The sequence below is a fragment of the Pseudorca crassidens genome, chromosome 8 (genome assembly GCF_039906515.1).
Source record: "Pseudorca crassidens isolate mPseCra1 chromosome 8, mPseCra1.hap1, whole genome shotgun sequence".
NCBI classification, from domain to species: domain Eukaryota; kingdom Metazoa; phylum Chordata; class Mammalia; order Artiodactyla; family Delphinidae; genus Pseudorca; species Pseudorca crassidens.
In genome coordinates this window covers 25,317,119-25,338,596 of record NC_090303.1, presented here as the reverse complement: position 1 = coordinate 25,338,596, position 21,478 = coordinate 25,317,119, and the positions used below count along the sequence as shown (strand labels likewise).

Genomic DNA, 21,478 nt, shown 5'->3' with positions numbered 1-21,478 from the left:
AATAAAATACAGCAAAACATCAGTAAAAGACAATTATTGAGGAACTGTCTATAATAGTGAGAATTAAGAAATGCTTTAGTAAAATACAGTTCTAATTACAAACTGATCAAAATATTCTTGTGTATCAAGAGTAAGTATACATAGAAACTCAAAAAAACTCATGATGTCTTCTCACATAAGAGTATTACAGGCTTGTCCTGACTCATTTATGATTAGCATCTTCTGTGCAAAAGTATTTCTTAAAATATTTAGTGTTTAAAATAGTCTATTTTTAAACATTATAATATTCCACTGATTTTGGAGCTTATCTGCTTCTCAGTCATTTGGAACAAGGCAGTGAAGCCAGCTGATGATGTGAAAAGCTTCAGGGAGTACAGAAAAAATGTCATTCAATAGAGACTATTTGTGAATGATCCAAATACCATTTTCCTTGCCCTGACCAGAGAAATATGTATATAAAGCATCTGATTAGAAATATTAAGGATTAAATGATAATGCAGAGAAATGAAGGAGAGAAAATAGAATTATTGGGGACTATTTGGTGTAAGTATAAACCCACTCTCCTGACCACGGTAGAATCTGCACGCTTCCCTGTATACAATCATTTATGTTTGTACTGAAGAAAATGAGTTATCAAGAAAAGGCAAATTAAATTATGTAGTCTCCATAACAGTTTACTCATATTTTCATCAGAAATTTAGAAAGTGTTATGGCATATATTTATTAAATTCATTTTGATACATTTTCAGTTGATATCATATAATAGAATAACAGTATAACTAAGGCTATTTTTAAAAAATACTATAGATCTTAAATATTCCTCTTTAACTATTTATATGCAGATTTGGTTAACATTTCCATCTTTCAGATTATAACAAATCCCCAAGTAGTAAGAATCCAAGGTAAATTTTAAATACACTTCAATATTTATTTAAGCAATCTGAAATGTGTTTACAAAATGGTTTCAGAATGACACTGGTGGACTGCGTAGCCTTGTCAACAAGTGGACTACCTTCTTAAAAGCGAGGCTGGTATGCTCGGTAACTGATGAAGATGGCCCAGAAACACACTTTGATGAACTAGGTACATAAATGTGAGATTGAAAAATGTTCTTGAAAGAGAGTTTGTAAAGTTTACATATTTTAATAAACTCTCAAAAGAGGTTGTATTTTTCATGAATGTTTTCAGCATAAATAAGTGCTGATTTGAATTAATGATCTGGATACTGTTCATGAATTTCCTGAGTATTTTTTAAATCTGTCTTGCCCCTAAGTGCACTGCTGAAACATTTAGTTCATTGAATCCACCATGATATATGAATCCGTGTGTTTTGTGTGTGTGTTTGTGTGTGTTTTAGAGAGAGAAGAGAGAGGTATTTATATAATTTATATATAAGTAATGATATGTTTGTGCTTTTCTAAAATAAATGTATATTTCATATATATTTGAATTCTGATATTCTGGTTTAAAATCAGTTTGTATGAGAATACAGCTATATATTTTTACTACAGTTAATGGACACAATAGAGGTTAGATGGAAAAGTGTCAGAGTAGAAAGTAGACTTGTGCTCCAGTTTTAGTTCTTGGTGACCCTGGGACTAAATATTCTCAGCATGTGTGACATGAGGAGGGTTATACTTTCCAGGTCAAATAAGGACTGACAATCTGATTCCTTTCTGCCAAGGAACAGTTCTCTCTTTTTTTTTTTTTTGAATTTAATTTAATTTTTTATACAGCGCATTCTTATTAGTTATCTATTTTATACATATTAGTGTATACATGTCAATCCCAATCTCCCAGTTCATCACACCACCACCACCCCATCCACGCTTTTCCCCCTTGGTATCCATATGTTTCGAACAGTAGAATAACTTGGTACACATAATAGTATCGTGTTTACTAAGTGCCATTTAGAAATGACTTTTTTTTGCTTTAATCCATTAAAATATAAAATGCTGGTTAGTCTCAAATACTGAGGCAGGTGATGAGATAAGCAATAAAAATGTATTATAATATGGAAAAAATACTGGTTCTAGCAGCTACAATAATTGAAATAGACAGTTGGTCTCCTCAAAAAGCCATTATGTTGATCATCGAAACACAAGTTTTTATGTCAGCTTTTCTAGAAAAAACGTTCTAAGTATGATTTCATGTTATAACCTAGTTACTCATTATTTCCCCCCAAATTCTTTGCAAGTATATTTATGTTTCAGTGACTTAGAATGTTTCAGTCTTTCCCATTTTTAGGGAGAATAGACAGTGCCAGCCTTTTATGGAAAGACTAGTGATTATTAATTTATTGCTTAAGAGGTTCTAAATTTATTGTGAATAACAATCTTTCTTTGTATTGGTCAGCAAGAATCTTATTTGCAAAAAGGTCATTAAATCCAGATCTTTCTTGCATTCATAACAATTGGTTATTAATTGGAATTTCCTATCAGAAATTTACTTCCAAGTTCTGTTATGTATTACTGTACCTTATGATCTATACTTTTGCCTTTGCCTCAATATACTTAAAAATTCTTGTTGTTAGGGGAATTATTGATTAAATAAAAATATCACTAGCAATTTTGACTAAAAGACAAAAAAGTCTTATAAGTCACTGTGAAAAAGTTTTCTTCCATGTTCCAAATTCTAACCCTAGATTAAAAAGAAATTGAGATTTGTAATACTTTTTAAATTAAAAATATAATATATTATCATTAAGGATATTTAGAAAATTCAGGAAAAAAGAAGAAACAGGAAAATTTCTGTAGCTTTGTTAACCAGAAACACTCACTGGTAATCTTCTTATTGTATTCTGATGTATAGTTTTAAGGTTTACATGGTTCTGGTCCATATTAAATACCATTGTGTCTTTTCTATTTAATATTATTTCATCAGCATAGTTTCCATAAGTGTTTGTGTAACATTTTATTTAACTTACTTTACCATGTGCTTATCATTTAGTTGCTGTCAAATTATAATGATGCTGCAGGAATATCTTTCTGAATAATACTTTTTGTAGTTGAAATTATTTCTTAGGATAGATTTTTTAAATATTTGGGAATCTTAAAAATTGATATTTCCCTTTTATAGAGGATGTGTTTCTGCTGGAAACTGATAACCCAAGGACAACACTAGTGTATGGCATTTTTACAACATCAAGGTAATATTAAACAATTACATTGTATGAGTTAAACAATAAACTTTATTAAGTAATAGTAATTATTATAAAAATGTTCTTTTCAACTCTTTAATTTTACTTAACACTTAGGATGTAATTCTCTCATTTTATTACTTTTGCCTGATTACTAAAATATATTTAAGCTGAACTCAGAGTTTCAAAATAGTTTTGTATGGGGTATTTATAATGATTATATGCTATTTTTCTCAAAGAAAGGAAAATATAAACTACAATGCAGGGATAATGTATATAAGCTATTGTTTTAAGGAAACAATTTGAAGACTCATGATGCAAATAAAACTCTTAGCATTTCTATTATAATTTTTATTTCAATAGCAATCTAAAGTGATAGCTATGAACACACTAAACCAGTTTTCATGTTCCATGTGACAGTATTTTAGATATTTGAAAATAGCTTTGTTTTCTAATTTATCTGGAATGCCCAATCCCAATTATCATGTATTTCAAGACAGTTCAGCATATTCTCATCCTTTCCTGCGTGTATTCCTGCGTACTCATTTTACACCAGGAATGTTACTCAGAATTCAGCACAATACTCCAGTTGTGATATGGCCAATTCAGAATGTCCTTTTCATCAGACAGTCAACTACAAAATGAAAATCTAAAGATTTTACCATTCTTCTCTAGTGGGGGAAATGTGGTATAATTGTAAACTGTAATGATCTCTTCACAGTAAAAGAATATCACAGGGATATTGATTATAAATCATATTTACTTTGCCCTATAAGATATCTAAAAAGATGTCTTTCAGGATGAGTTTAACACCTGTTTTAACAAAGGAAATAGTCTTGATTTAACTCACAAAGAATTGAACGAAGCAAAAAGAACCAGATTCTTAAGAAGAAAATGTGTGTCTCAAAAAAATATTTCCCTAGTTTCTGTGTTTCCCTAGTTCTGTGTTTCCCAACACCAATAACTTTAACATAGAAAAAATGTTGTCATTTCTGACTATTAATGCTAATGATTAATAATATATCTTGGTTTTCTCAGTGGGCATCTAAGTTTCCCATTAGGCATCTAATTTAAGAGAAATATGTGATTCAGGAAAATGTTGGTTTCAGTCAGTCTGCTTAGTGACAATGGAAATAGTTTTCAGTATGCATCCAAATAAATTTTATGAGAATTTATTGACCAAACATAATTTAAGGAATCTTTTTTGGACTCTATTGTTTACAGCAGAGTAGCAGGGAATGTTTACAATTTCTCCAACTAGTATTTAGGACAGCATTGTAAGAATACTCTCACATTGAAATAACCTTAAGACAAAGAGATACAGTGTTCTCTTATTAATGAGATTTATTTCTGTGAGGTAAACTATGATAGGTTATGTTGATACTGATTTAGAATTCAAATCATATTTTTAATAAATCATCAATTCACTTTTTGTTTAGTATCTTCTGCAAGATACACCAGTTGGAAATTTCTTTGACTTGTCCTATATTTAGGACAAGTACATTGAGTACTTTTCTATAACTTATTGTCTACTACCTCCATGGGTGAACTAAATGTTTTGATATCAATGGCTTATTTCAAAACAGTAGAAGTTTTTTAGTTTATTACAATGTGTACGATAACATTCAACTTTTCCATGATGAATTACATCAAGTTTTTATCACAAATTTTACCTTTATTTTTAAAATTGTATTTAAATTTTAAAAATAAGAAAATTAATATCTTTCTATTTTCTTTTTTAGCTCAGTTTTTAAAGGATCAGCAGTGTGTGTGTATCATTTATCTGATATACAGACTGTGTTTAATGGGCCTTTTGCTCACAAAGAAGGGCCCAATCATCAGCTGATTTCCTACCAGGGTAGAATTCCTTATCCTCGCCCTGGAACTGTAAGTATCCAGGAAACTTTCTTTGTTATTTTACTTTTTTAAAAAATATAAGTTACTAAGAAATGAATATCATGCTGATGTTTATTAAATACAACTATAGACCTACTGGTATACTCATTATAATTTTTCAGCTCACAGGTTCTTAGATTTGGGATTTTAAAAATATATATATTACAGCATTCTGTACAATTTTTTCTAAGTGCTATTGATAATAAAATCTCATTTGTATTTCAAGACAGCTGGATATGTTAGATAGGAAAGAGATATTTTCCTAATTTTACTGGCATAAAAACCATAGCTTGGAAAGTGTTAACATTTTGAAGGCAGCCTAAGAATTTGAATGCTAGTTGCTTTTCACAATCCTTCCTTATATTAAGGAATCTCATCTACTTTAATGAAAGAATAATCATGTGAGAATTAGTTTAGAGATAAATCATGTGGAGATATTTCAATTTTAGGGATATATTTAGTTAAAAATTACACGTTGTGTATATTTCTCAAAGAAATAAAATGGTGTGTGTGAGCAAGTAATGACAATGAAAGTGATGTAATTCAAATAAAATATTTATAAAGTTTTAAGGCATACAAATATAACCATGTCTTGCAACATTGTAGTATTAAGGGGTACATTGTAAACTACCTTTTCCAGCTGAAGTTACAGACAATGCACTGGCAGATTGGAACTGAGTTTTTCTAGGACAATGATCACAGTCTTACTATTTGTTTTTAATTTGGACCATAATAATGCTGCATTGCATTCTAAAATATTGATTAGTTTCTGTCTCTGTAAAATGTCATACAACACACTGATTGAGAGGAGATGTTACACAATTGACCAAGAGGAATATAATCCTCTTATATCTTTGCATTTCATCAAGTAAGGTTATATTTATAAATTGGGTTGGAGGGAAGTAAAGAATGATTTTTTTAAAATTGAAAGATATTTATTAAAATAATATTTACTTAAAATGTTTTTATTTGAATATGAAATCCCCTTTGTCAATATACTTTCAGACATTCATTCCTCGTAATTTTTACTGACTGTTGATTCACTTTAGTTTTGTGTTATTATTAGAGTTTCTTTGCAATACATTATTTACTCCTTTGTTTTCTCATCATCTTAAAGTATACTGCTGTCAAATGTTTTAAAAATAGAAAAAAGTGTGCTAAGCCTCTAAAGAACATGTTTATTCAAAATTAAAAGGGCTCAGGTTTGGTTCCCTGGCTAGGAAGCTCAAAGATTAGTCATTGATATGTATTTTATTAGAACAATTAACTTTTAATTAATTTTGGAAAGATTATCAGAATTGCTACTTATCCAGGAAAGAATTGTTTTAAAAAGTTGTAGTTAATCATGGCTGGCAACAAAGTCTTAACCATATAATTACATTCTCCTTTTAAATGATTTCACTTTGATGCTTATAGCTCAACAGAAGATGGAAGAAACATTTAATTATTTGGTATCACACAAGGAAAAGAAGTCAACAGATATATCCATCTTAGGGTACCTCAAGTTGGAGTCTGTTGGATAAGAAGCAGGGTTTACATAAGAGAAGGGAAAGCAAGGGGAAGCTGAGTAACTTTCAAATTCCATCATAACTGAAGGCTCTCATTATTTCATTGAATGTAGTTCATGTATTTTCAAATGATTCACTGATAAAGTATCCAAAGATTTGTCATATTTTTGAGAATTGTTTGCTATTTGAATTTGACCAAGTCATTGCTTCATCTTAAATCAGCAAATTAAGAGGCGGTTGTGATTATATATGCTTTCCTCAGTTATTCTTTTGAACAAAATATATATGGGATTAGTACAGGAGCAATTGATTTGTAAACTGAATAAAATTCTATTTCCCCTAAATAAAACTTTAAGAGAAACCTCTCAGATAGAGATAAAAGAGAGCCACACTCATTGAATCAGGGTTCAAGGCCTCAGAGCCTCAGTGAGTGTGTGCTGGAGTTAGCTTGTACCTGGCTGGCAAGAAGAGATTGTGTTCACCTCATCTCAATTGAGGAGGTCACAGTAGCAACTGGAAATCAGCCATGGTGGGATTACTACACCATGGAAATTGGCAGATGTTACAAATCAGGGATTTTCCCCTAAAGAAAAGCGCTCTCCCTGGTCCCACAGTGCCTCATGACTCTTCACCCAATGGCAGCTCAAAAGGTCTCTGAGAAGAACACTCATGTTGAATAGCAATTATCCTACATAAAATGTGAGACTAGATAAATCATTTTTAGTAAAACAATATAAACCAACGCTAAATTAGAAAATTCTGCAAACAGTCCCACTTTTCACTATTTCTGAACTCCTAAGAATAAGCATTTTTTTCCTGTTCCAAAGCAGTGTGAAATAAGCCAGGGCTTAGTGACACACATCTGGAGGAGACTCCATGAAAAAAGGGAGTGAGTAGTCAGTACTTGAGACATATTTCTATAATGTGGTTTCTTACATCTGGTGCTGAGACCAGAGCAACTCCCTTAAATTAAAAAAAAAAAATTGTCAGATGAGTAATCCTTAGGGAATAAAAGAGGCTGGGTGGAGGAATGACCTCTGGAACTGCCCCTGGAAAAGCATACCTCCCTGAAGATGTAGTTCCTCCACACTTCACTAAGCAAAACACCATGAAGTCAGCTCTCTGACTCAGAGTGGCCAGTATCTGTCTCTTTCTTGGGCTTCTAAGGTTTAATATCACCTTCATGTAGCCAGAAGACTTACAGCCAATTGACCCAAAGCATTCTTTTTCTCTAGGGTTAAGAATGTTGCCTCTGAAGCTTCCCAAGGTAGGATCAACTATGATCGCCATACTTTATTTCCCTATACAGTAGTCCAGTTGCAAGGTCAACTTCATAAATATATGGCTGGATTCTTAAAGAAATGACACTGGCAGAAATCCTATACCCTCATTCTAATGTTCCTGTTAGGTGCTTCTTTTAAAGCAGCATTGATAGCTGTGTTAGCAAACTCCCAACTAGCAAGCCCAAGTCAGTAGGAAGAAGCCTGCCAATTGTGTCATAATGTTTTTCCATAAGTAATACAAGTTTGTGGAAGAAACAAGACACCTTTGGTATGTTGCAAAGGGCAGCCAAGGACTGCAGATTCTCTCTGTGGCTGAGCTAACATATTACATTATTCTGATACAACATGTTTAAGCTTCTGTAGAAGATTGTGTTTGCTTATACTATACTGTTAAAGCAGAACCTCACAAAAGTCTTCAGTTTTAACATCTGTTTATAACTGGACCAGAACCATCTGCTTCAATCACCGTGCTTTGAACAGGTCTACAACCTGGTGCAGCAAAAGAACACAGAAAATTCATGATCCTGACAAAAGTGCCAGCAAAAAGGTTTCCCTTTTTCTTGGGACCACTAATTATATGGATCATGTTCAAAGCATCTTTTGGTTGTTCTTACATTAGAAGCATTTTTATTCCTCATAGACATTTTAAAACATAGCAAAGTTTACAATAAAATTGAACACGTGAGGCATATAGGCATGAAAAGTTAATTACATATTGTTTCACATAATTATTCAAGACATATGAATAAAGCAGACAATAAATATTATTGAAGTCTAGAGAAAAAGGAGGTCGACATGGGACAGCCCTGTTTGGAAAGGCATATAAAAATATGTGAGATTGAGCTGGGCCTGAAGGACAGTTGATGTGGATAATTTGGATAAGTAAGGAGGGATGTTTCAGGCAAAGGTTACTGCATACATTACAAAGCAAAGACAGAAATTAATAAGTGAATCCTAGAAGCTCTGCATGGGCTAGTAGGACTGGAACAAAGAGCTCTTTTAAATCGTGGAGGATAAATACAAGGAAGATGAGGGCCAGCTGGTGCATAAATACAAGTCTTCAACTTTGTAATTCTTTGGGCTTTAAATAAAAGGCCTAGATTACCAAGGGTTTAAACGTAAGATCAATTTCTCTCCGAACACAAGTTTCAAAGACCAATGCTAGAAACTAGCCCCGATTCTAGAATATCATTTATTTATGTCCATTTATTTATCCATATACCACTTGTCCTTCAAGTGTTAGGTCAAGCTTCTTTTGAAACATGCCTGTCACTCCTTCTGTGAATAGTTTTGCATTTATTTTCTGTTATCTGTCTTTAGCCTCAACTCCTACCTCTTTCTTTCACTTTGTGCTCTGTGATTCAGGATTGCCCCAGGATTTATAGTTCCCTAAATATTCCAAACTCTTTTTATTTTTTTTAATCTCTAAACCTCTTCACTAATTCTGGCAGCCTTAAGTTCTTTACTATTCTAAATTCATTTTAAAAATATTGGCTCTTATTGATCATGAGCCAAATTCTGTTATTTATTTTATATTTATATTAAACTATAATTATATGTATCAGTTGTTATTTTACTTTGAATATGTCCATCTTCCTTACTAGAACACTTGTGTCTAGAAGACAGTGGTAGCTCCCGATTCTTAAGTCCCCAACTGGGCACATCAAAAAGCATTTTGAATAAAAGCTGTCCAAAGAATTGACATATGAATTAATATGTGAATATATTAATGCTGAAGACTAGTATAAATGGGTGAGTGGATTAGGAGCAGATGCTCAAGAATACCTGAGAATAGCAAGGAAATTTGGCATACTTCCTTAACATGGCATTCTTATTGTTCCTGTATTTCACTTAGCACTTTAGTAATCAAAACACTTAAAATGTCTTTACTCAGAAAAGGAGTGCTTATCACCACTTGATAAACAGAAGCTAGAACTGGAGAAAAACAAACACTTAAAGGAGAAGTTTAACCAAAATTACTTAATGACTATTTGTAGAGCAAAATTATCCTTCTTAAGAATGAGACAACAGCCCAATTAATGGACAAAGGCTTTATTTTATGGTAGCACGTGGGTGTTATATTATCTTGAGGTTTCCGTACAGAGGCTTTCATATATCACAAGGTGAGGGATACGTTAATCACATCTTATTTATACTTGGCAGTTTTATACTGAGCAAACTCACAGTTCCAGATGGAAAGTCTGCAAAGGGTAATCAATTTTTGTTCTTGTCACCATCACTGTCACTCATTCTGTGTCTTATCTACAAGCTTTATGCCATGAATCAATGGAAAAATTAATTATTGTCAAAAAGAATTCTTCTGTAATTTTGAAAACAAACTTTTACTAGGAGACACTTATTTCTAAGTAAAGTTTATTGTGAATATAAAACAAAAGTCCCAAATGGAGAACATTTGAATGAATATAAAATAATTGATTTGAGTTGATTTATTTGGGTTACATATTTAATGACTATGGTTTTGAGCAACTGAACATAATTTTTATCTAAATTTCAACTACCATTAAGTAAAACCCAGAAACTAGGCACTTACAATTTAATAAGCTTATCACTCATGAAAATAATTGCTAACTGGAAATTGTATAAATTGCCTAGTAATATATGCTAACTTTGGATCTTTCTGGAACTTACAAATGAGAATACTTGCAAATATTTAAGGAGATATCTCAGCTTAGCAGACCATCATTAGTGGTGTTTTACGAAGGACTGGAACTATTTAAATTGCCCATGCATTTGTTCTTTCCATGTTTTCATTCAGTGAGCAATGTATTTCCCGTTTTCCACTTTGTGTGAGGAATGAGGGTAGAAAAAACCCATAATACTACACTTCTCAGAAGTATGGTACACACCCATAAGTTTAGAATACCCTCACATGGAATTTTTTGTCCTCATTTGGTCTTTTAGTATAAGCAATTTATAAACATGCATAAATATAATACTTCTTCCTAAAAGAAAAGCATGTGAACCCCAGATGAAAGTCTAGTTAATGGGATAATGAATGAGAAGCTTAGTTTTATTACTTGTCTCATTATCTCTCTTCAGTGAAGTCATTTAATTGCTCCTTATGCCTTTCTACAAAAAGAGAACTATATTTACTTGTCCTAGAAAAAAATTCTAGTAATGTTAACTGGTCAAAGTTAGACTAAAAATTGCATTCAGGATGATACAGTTCAAATGAGTGAGAGCACATTCATAATCTGCTGAGTCTTATTTGCAAATGTAGGACTGCCTGGCAACACTGGCCCAGAGGCAGTGACATTGTAGGTCAGCTGTTGCATGGATTTAACCCAGAAATTGCCATGTTTTGTTTGGTCCCTAAAGTTGTTTTTCTTTTTTTTTCATTGAGTCAACATTAAAATTTTGGCAGATTTCACATAAAATTCCACATTTCTATCTTCTGTTGGAATATGGCCACACTAGGCTTATATTCCTGCATAGGAGCAGTCAACTAGAAATAAATGTTCATTGCCACTGTCGAATGAGGTATAATTTTCCTTTTATTACTGTCCCCATTACATCTTGCTGTTCACCACAGATGCTGTACCCATTGCTATTGAACAGGAAGTTTGCTTTGTTGCTTTCCTTTCACTTTGTACCTCTCTAAAGAGGATAAATGAAATCTAGAACAGTAGTGCTTTTGTTTTAAAAAAAATGACCAAGTATTTTTTTTTTGGAAGTAGAGGTATTGACAGTATTTAATAGGGTTAGACAAATAATGTTTGTATGTGTTAAAAGCTTATATGTTGCTCATATAACTTAACACTCAGCTTCTATTAGTGAGTGTGTTTTAAGTTCCAAGCTTCAGCACCTCCCAGCCTACCCATGAGTTTGGCCTCAGATGCTCTGTAAATGGAATCCTCTTCTCAGAAGCCCTTGTCATTCTTCCTTTCCAGAACTGCTGAAACTGTCCAGCAGTCATTTTTAGATCTCATAATTGCTTTCTCTCTGCCCCTTTAAACTTGATGCTCTGAATCTTTCCTCTCCTCCCCAGAACTGAGGCGCCTGTTTCATACAGCCCCTGCACCAAAATTGGATGCCAGATATAACAGAGTAATTCACTCATTCAACTACTCTTTGTGGAATATTTAATATTCTTCAGCTTTATTATAGGTCTGAGGGTGAAATCATGAACAAAATTTACCCAGTTAAGACTAATTCACAGCTTACATTGTAGAGGAAGAAACAGACAATAAAGATATAAGCAACAAATATATTACACACAGGTAAATAGAGCTGTGATGAAAAATAAAGCAAACTAAGGAGATGGAGAGTGGAGATGGCGATGGGGAGCTATTTTTGTATGTGTCATCACCTTTAAGAAAGTAACTGTTGAACTGAGAACTGAATGAGGCAACAGAGAAAACCGCGGAGCAAGTGCCAAGGTCCTAGAGCAGGAGCTGGCTTGGGACTCAGGAAGGGCAAGAACTATGGGAGGGGTAGATGCAGATGCAGGCCAGACATTCAGGGGCTTATAGCCAGGCTAAGCTGTTGGGATTTTATTCTGAGAGTAATGGAAATCACTGGAGTGTTTTCCAGAGGGAAATTATAAGGTCTGGTTTACCATATCCAATCCAAGCTCCAACTTCGGAGAGCCCTCTTTTGGGAGAGGGGATCAGATAGAATAAAACTCTCGCAGGTTAGAGTTCTGATTGAATTTGATAACAATAATCTAATTTATTTTAGCCAGTAGCAGCATTAGATTATATCCACAAGGGTTTTTTTTATAACAACACTGGACCTGGCGCAGAATAAGGAACAGAAAAGTGATGGATGAGAAGGGTGAAAATTTATACCGTATACCAAATGGTGTCAGCTCCTCTCTGAAAACAAACAGTGCAGGATAAGTGGACTTAGCCTATTTAAATGATCAAATTATACACCTTATTTTCTACAGATAGTACTATGCATAGTCATGCAGTTTTCTCCTCACTCGGTAGCAAATACACTTAAAACAGCTTGAGCTTCTAAGTATTTTGAAAAATAGAGGTCTTCTGATTATTATTAAAATAAAGCCACTATTGTATTAACTTAGTCCTTTAAAATTTTTTTTTTAGTGCCCAGGAGGAGCATTTACACCCAATATGCGAACCACCAAGGAGTTCCCAGACGATGTTGTCACTTTTATTCGGAACCACCCTCTCATGTACAATTCCATCTACCCAATCCACAGAAGGCCTTTGATTGTTCGTACAGGCACTGACTATAAGTACACAAAAATAGCTGTGGATCGAGTGAATGCTGCCGATGGTAGATACCATGTTCTGTTTCTCGGAACAGGTAAGTATTTGAGCTCAAACTAGCTTAATGTGTAGTAAAAGAGCGTACTTGCTACGGGCATGATATTGAAATCAGAAAAACTCCAGTGTTTACATGTGTCTGACTCTGAGGTGTTTCATGCTTCAGTTTCTACATCTGTAAAATGGAGTTAAGATAAATTACTTTATAGGATTGTTGTGAGGAACAAATGGGTTAATATATGTAAAGCACCTAGAACTATTCCTGGCATATATTGTGGTGAAATAAGGTAATGAGATGAATGAAGGGATGGGAAATTTTAAGCATGAGTGTTCTCTCAACTAAAACAAATACTGTGACCGCTTCATAAACACATGGAGCCATATATGCTTTCCTGCCATCTCCAGGACGTTTCTTTATCAATTATATTAGTATATACTTTATTCTTCCATTTCATCCTCCACTGAATTCTTGGTTTAGAAACCTTACGCTAGCAAATGAAACTAGGCCTGTACCTTCACCTACTGCCACCTCTGCTATACTGCTGATTTCGCCAAGGTCTTCAGTGTTCCCATGCCAAGAAAATCCAAAATCCTTTAACCACTGAAATGCCTCCATATCCTCTTTGCCTCATTTGGCGTTTTAGAATCACCCTACCTGTTGCTTCAGCCACAAGGCACATAATTTTCCTCTGTCTCTAGCAGTTCTCTCTCAGTTTCCTTCAGTAGCCTGGCTTTCTCCTCCCCATGATGTAGGTGTTTCCTGAGGTTCTCTGCATGGTCCTCTTATTTTTATGTATTCTTTGGCCATCTCATTCATTCATTTGGTTTTAATTAATCTGTGCAAACAATCCCAGATGTGTATCTCTAGTCCTTGCCATTTTGTGAGCTCAGTATTTGCATTTACAAGTTATTATTAGGTAACACAAGTTGTATGACAGGTTAACATTTCAAACATCATGCTTCAAACTCAGTTTATTCACTTCTAAAACTCTTTAACCAGTGCTTAATCCAGTCTCCCATATTTGTATTCATTACCACACATTCCTTTCAAGGTTCTGTTTCTCCTTCATATGTCATGTCTCTCTAGGCATATCACAGTACCGGGTAACCTCAGTAAATATTTGTCAAGATGAACTGAAAATCGTAACTATATCCACTGCAACACGTACAATGAAATGAATTCGTAACTGATTGCAAAAGCTAATCTTCACTTGCATAAAACTGTGTTCTCCAAAGATGTTGCTTCCATATAAATAACTATAAAGAGTTTCTTTTAGCCTTGATGCTGATCATCCAGTGTGGAAATTGCATTTGAAAAAAAAATTTTTTTTCCTGAAGTGATGAGGTCATTTAGAGTCACACCTCTCTCTAATTTCTCATATTACTCAGAAAAAAATGACTGTTTTCTTATTTTCCTTTTGAAGGCTGTGTTAAATGTAGACTCTTTTCTTCCCCAGTTTTATTGAGATATAATTGACATACATTACTGTATAAATTTAAGGTACACAACATAATGGTTTGACATATATAGTGAAATGATTATTGCAATAAGTTTAGTTAACATCTGTCATCTCATATAGATACAATAAAAAGAAAGAAAAAAAATTTTTTCCTTCTAATGAGAACTCTTAGAATTTATTCTCTTAATAGCTTTCATATATATCATACAGCAATGTAACTGTAGTACATCCCAAAACTATGGGGGTGTATATTACATCCCCAGTACTTAGTATCTCATAACTGGAAGTTTGTACCTTTTGATTGCCTTCATTTAATTCTCCCTCTCTCCACATCTGATAGTGAATGTGGTTTTTCATTTTGTTTTTGTTTCTTTATATTACACATATAAGTGAGTGCATAAAATACTTGTCTTACTCTGTATGACGTTTTTTCACCTAGCATAATGCCATCAATTTCGATCCACGTTGTCACAAATGGCAAGATTTCATTCTTTTTATGGCAGAGTAACATTTTAAACCACACTTGTTTTTCTATTCATCTGTCAACAGACACTTAGGTTATTTCCACATCTTGGCTATTGTGAATAATGCTGCAGTGAACATAGAGGTGCAGATATCTTCTCCAGTTAGTGTTTTTGTTTCTCAGAGGTGGACTCTGATATCACATTCAGGTTGTTTTTTCATGAAAGTCTACATAAAATATGTAGGTTTCATGGATGGAATTTTTTAGTCTTTATAAACTGTTCAGCAGTGTTTATTTAGATAGAAGGCAGTAAGAAACATGTTTTTGCACAAATTCTTTGGCTTTTCTTACCACATAAGTATCTGCCACCTTTACATAGACTTTTTATGTTGGTATTTAAGAACTTGTATCATTTTGGAGACCTTCAAGATGGCGGAAGAGTAAGATGTGGAGATCACCTTCCTCCCCACAGATACATCAGAAATACATCCACATGTGGAACAACTCCTACAGAACACCTACTGAATGCTGGTAGAAGACCTCAGACTTCCCCAAAGGCATGAAACTCCCCACCTATCTGGGCAGGGCAAAAGAAAAAATGAAAAACAGAAACAAAAGAATAGGTATGGGACCTGCACCAATGGGAAGGAGCTGTGAAGGAGGAAAGGTTTCCACACACTAGGAAGCCCCTTTGCAGGCGGAGACTGCGGGTGGTGGAGGGGGGAAGATTTGGAGCCGCGGAGGAGAGCGCAGCAACAGGGGTGTGGAAGGCAAAGCGGAGAGATTCCTGCACAGAAGATCGGTGCTGACCACCACTCATCAGCCCGAGAGGCTCGTCTTCTCACCCGCTGGGGCAGCTGCGGGCTGGGAGCTGAGGCTCCGGCTTTGGTGGATCCCAAGGAGAGGCCTGGGGTTGGCTGCAGGAACACAGCCTGAAGGGGGCTACTGCTCAATAGCTAGCCGGGAGGGAGTCCGGGAAAATGTCTGGAACTGCCTAAGAGGCAAGAGACCATTGTTTCGGGGTGTGCAAGGAGAGGGGATTCAGAGCAACACCTAAATCAGCTCCAGAGATGGACGCGAGCCGCAGCTATCATCACAGACCCCAGAGATGGGCATGAAACGCTAAGGCTACTGCTGCAGCCACCAAGAAGCCTGTGTGTGAGCACAGGTCACTATCCACACCTCCCCTCCCAGGAGCCTGTGTGGCCCACCACTGCCAGGGTCCCGTGATACAGGAACAACTTCCCCAGGCAAACATACGGTGCGCCTCAGGCTGTTGCAACGTCATGCTGGCCTCTGATGCAGCAAGCTCGCCCTGTGTTCTGTACCTCTCCCTCCCCCAAGCCTGAGTGAGCCAGAGCCCCCTAATCAGCTACTATTTTAACCCTGTCCTGTCTGAGCAAAGAACAGATGCCCTCAGGTGACCTACACGCAGAGGCGGGGCCAAATCCAAAACTGAACCCCAGGAGCTGTGCGAACAAAGAAGAGAAAGAGAAATCTCTCCCAGCAGCCTCAGGAACAGAGGATTAAATCTCCACAATCAACTTGGTGAACCCTGCATCTGTGGAATACCTGAATAGACAACGAATCACCCCAAAATTGAGGCGGTGGACTTTGGGAGCAACAACATATGTATTTTTTTGCTTTTTCTCTTTTTGTGAATGTGTATATATATGCTTCCTTGTGTGATTTTGTCTGTATAGCTTTGCTTTTACCATTTGTCCTAGGGTTCTCTCTGTCCAATTTTTTTTCTTTTTTTTTTTTAAGTATAGTTTTTAGCTCTCGTTATCATTGATGGATTTGTTTTTTAGTTTGGTTGCTCTCTTCTTTCTTTCTTTTTTCTTTTCTTTTTAATTTTTTCTTTTTAATAATTATTTTTACTTTTTTATTTTAATAACTTTATTTTATTTTATATTATATCTTTCTTTCTTTCTTTTTTTGTCCCTTTTCCTCTGAGCCGTGTAGCTGACAGTGTCTTTGTGGTCTGGCTGGGTGTCAGGCCTGTGCCTCTGAGGTGGGAGAGCCAAGTTTAGGACATTGGTACAGCAGAGACCTCCCGGCTCCATGTAATATCAAATGGAGAAAGCTCTCCCAGAGATCTCCATCTCAACACTAAGACCCAGCTCCACTCAACAACCAGCAAGCTACAGTGCTGGACACCCTATACCAAACAACTAGCAAGACAGGAACACAACCCCACTCATTAGCAGAGAGGCTGCCTAAAATCATAATAAGGTCACAGACACCCCAATACATACCACTGAACGTGGCCTGACCCACCAGAAAGACAAGATCCAGCCTCATCCACCTGAACAAAGACACTAGTACCCTGCACCAGGAAGCCTACACAACCCACTGAACGAACCTTAGCCACTGGGGGCAGACACCAAAAACAATGAGAACTATGAACTGGCAGCCTGCGAAAAGGAGACCCCAAACACAATAAGTTAAGCAAAATGAGAAGACAGAGAAACACACAGCAGATGAAGGAGCAACATAAAAACCCACTAGGCCAAACAAATGAAGAGGAAGTAGGCAGTCTACCTGAAAAAGAATTAGAGTAATGATAGTAAAGATGATCCAAAATCTTGGAAATAGAATGGAGAAAATACAAGAAACGTTTAACAAGGACCTAGAAGAACTAAAGAGCAAACAAACACTGATGAATAACACAATAAATGAAATTAAAAATTCTCTAGAAGGAATCAATTACAGAATAATGGAGACAGAAGAACAGAAAGTGACCTGGAAGATAAAATAGTGGAAATAACTACTGCAGAGCAGAATAAAGAAAAAAGAATGAAAAGAATTGAGGACAGCCTTAGAGACCTCTGGGACAACATTAAATGCACCAACATTCGAATTATAGGGATCCCAGAAGAAGAGGAGAAAAAGAAAGGGGCTGAGAAAATATTTGAAGAGATTATACTTGCAAACTTCCCTAATATGGGAAAGGAAATACTTATTCAAATCCAGGAAGCACAGAGAGTCCCATACAGGATAAATCCAAGGAGAAACACACCAAGACACATATTAATCAAACTATCAAAAATTAAATACAAAGAAAAAATATTAAATGCAGCAAGGGAAAAAACAACAAATAACATACAAGGGAATCCCCATAAGGTTGTCAGCTGATCATTCAGCAGAAACTCGGCAAGCCAGAAGGGAGTGGCAGGACATATTTAAAGTAATGAAAGGGAAAAACCTACAACAAAGATTACTCTACCCAGCAAAGATCTCATTCAGATTCAACGGAGGAATTAAAACATTTACAGACAAGCAAAACTAGGAGAATTCAGCACCACCAAACCAGCTTTATAACAAATGCTAAAGGAACTTCTCTAGGCAGGAAACACAAGAGAAGGAAAAGGCCTACAATAACAAACCCAAAACAATTAAGAAAATGGTAATAGGAACATACATATCGATAATTACCTTGAATGTAAATGAATTAAATTCTCCAACCAAAAGACATAGACTGGCTGAATGGATACCAAAACAAGACCCATATATATGCTGTCTACAAGAGACCCACTTCAGACCTAGGGACACGTATAGGCTGAAAGTGAGGGGATGGAAAAAGATATTCCATGCAAATGGAAATCAAAAGAAAGCTTGAGTAGCAATTCTCATATCAGACAAAATAGACCTTAAAATAAACACTATTACAAGAGACAAAGAAGGACACTTCTTTGGAAGGGATCAATCCAAGAAAAAGATATAACAATTGTAAATATTTATGCACCCAACATAAGAGCACCTCAATACATAAGGCAAATGCTAACAGCCATAAAAGGGGAAACCAACAGTAACACAATCATAGTAGGGGGCTTTAACACCCCACTTTCACAATGGACAGATCATCCAAATAAAAATAAATGAGTAAACACAAGCATTACATGATACATTAAACAAGATGGACTTAATTGATATTTATTGAACATTCCATCCAAAAACAACAGAATACACTTTCTTCTCAAGTGCTCATGGAACATCCTCCAGGATAGATCATATCCTGGGTCACAAATCAAACCTTGGTAAATTTAAGAAAATTGAAATTGTATCAAGTATCTTTCTGACCACAATGCTATGAGACTAGATATCAATTACAGGAAAATATCTGTAAAAAATACAAACACATGGAGGCTAAACAATACACTACTAAATAACCAAGAGATCCCTGAGGAAATCAAAGAGGAAATTAAAAAACACCTAGAAAAAAATGACAATGAAAACACGATGACCCAAAACCGATGGGAAGCAGCAAAAGCAGTTCTAAGAAGGAAGTTTATAGCAATACAGTCCTACCTCAAGAAACAAGAAAAATCTCAAATAAACAACCTCATATTACACCTAAAGCAATTAAAGAAAGGAGAAGAAAAAAAAACCCAAAGTTAGCAGAAGGAAAGAAATCATAAAGATCAGATCAGAAATAAATGAAAAAGAAATGAAGGAAACCATAGCAAAGATCAATAAAACTAAAAGCTGGTTCTTGAGAAGATAAAAAAAAGTGATAAACCATTAGCCAGAATCATCAAGAAAAAGAGGGAGAAGACTCAAATAAATAGAATTATAAATGAAAAAGGAGAAGTAACAACTGACACTGCAGAAATACAAAAGATCATGAGAGATTACTACAAGCAACTCTATACCAATAAAATAGACAACCTGGAAGAAATGGACAAATTCTTAGAAAAGCACTGCCTTTCGAGACTGAACCAGGAAGAAATAGAAAATATAAACAGACCAATCACAAGCACTGAAATTGAGATTGTGATTAAAAATCTTCCAACAAACAAAAGCCCAGGACCAGATGGCTACACAGGTGAATTCTATCAAACATTTAGAGAAGAGCTAACACCTATCCTTCTCAAACTCTTCCAAAATATAGCAGAGGGAGGATTACTCCCACACTCATTCTACAAGTCCACCATCACCCTGATACCAAAACCAGACAAGGATGTCACAAAGAAAGAAAATTACAGGCCAATATCACTGATGAACATAGATGCAAAAATCCTCAGCAAAGTAATGGCAAACAGAATCCAGCAGTACATTTAAAGGATCCTACACCATGGTCAAGCGGGTCATATCCCAGAAATGCAAGGATTCTTTAATACATGCAAATCAATCAATGTGATACACCATATTAACAAGTTGAAGGATACAAACCATATGATCATCTCAACAGATGCAGAGAAAGCTTTCAACAGATTTCAACACCATTTATGATAAAAACCCTCCAGAAAGTAGGCATAGAGGGAGCTTACCTCAACATAATAAAGGCCATATATGACAAACCCACAGCCAACATCGTCCTCAATGGTGAAAAACTGAAACCATTTCCACTAAGATCAGGAAAAAGACAAGGTTGCCCACTCTCACCACTCTTATTCAACATAGTTTTGGAAGTTTTAGCCACAGCAATCAGAGAAGAAAAAGAAATAAAAAGAATCCAAATTGGAAAACAAGTAAAACTGTCGCTGTTGGCAGATGACTTGATACTATACATAAAGATGCTACCAGAAAATTACCAGAGCTAATCAATGAATTTGGTAAAGTAGCAGGATACAAAATTAATGCACAGAAAACTCTTGCATTCCTATACACTAATGATGAACAATGTGAAAGAGAAATTAAGGAAACACTCCCATTTACGATGGCAACAAAAAAAATAAAATACCTAGGAATAAACCTAACACCTGTATGCAGAAAACTATAAGATGCTGATGAAAGAAATTAAAGATGATACCAACAGATGGAGAGATATACCATGTTTTTGGATTGGAAGAATGAACATTGTGAAAATGACTATACTACCCAAAGCAATGTACAGATTCAGTGCAATCCCTATCAAAGTACCAATGGCATTTTTCACAGAACTAGAACAAAAAATTTCACAATTTGTATGGAAACATAAAAGACCCCAAATAGCCAAAGTGATCTTGAGAAAGAAAAACGGAGCTGGAGGAATCAGACTCCCTGACTTCAGACTATGCTGAAGTAATCAAGACAGTATGGTACTGGCACAAAAACAGAAATTTAGATCAATGGAACAGGATAGAAAGCCCAGAGATAAACCCACGCACATATGGTCACCTTATTTTTGATAAAGGAGGCAAGAATATACCATGGAAAAAAGACAGCTTCTTCAATAAGTGGTGCTGGGAAAACTGGACAGCTACAAGTAAAAGAATGAAATTAGAACACTCCGTAACACCATACACAAAAATAAACTCAAAATGGATTAAAGACCTAAGTGTAAGGCCAGACACTATAAAACTGTTAGAGGAAAACATAAGCAGAACACTATGATATAAATCACAGCAAGATCCTTTTTGACCCACCTCCTAGAGAAATGGAAATAAAAACAAAAATAAACAGATGGGACCTAGTGAAACTTAAAAGCTTTTGCACAGCAAAGGAAACCATAAACAAGACGAAAAGACAACCCTCAGAATGGGAGAAAAT

General features: G+C 35.2%; 1 protein-coding gene across 1 annotated transcript in view; it reads left to right on the top strand.

The window, feature by feature from the left end:
• SEMA3C (semaphorin 3C) overlaps positions 1 to 21,478 on the top strand; it is a 186,685-nt gene that overhangs the window by 115,276 nt on the left and 49,931 nt on the right. The window contains exons 9-12 of the mRNA XM_067746073.1: positions 969 to 1,083; positions 3,079 to 3,148; positions 4,882 to 5,026; positions 12,899 to 13,121. Of these exons, the coding sequence (XP_067602174.1) occupies positions 969 to 1,083; positions 3,079 to 3,148; positions 4,882 to 5,026; positions 12,899 to 13,121 (553 nt within the window). The remainder of the gene's footprint in view (positions 1 to 968; positions 1,084 to 3,078; positions 3,149 to 4,881; positions 5,027 to 12,898; positions 13,122 to 21,478) is intronic.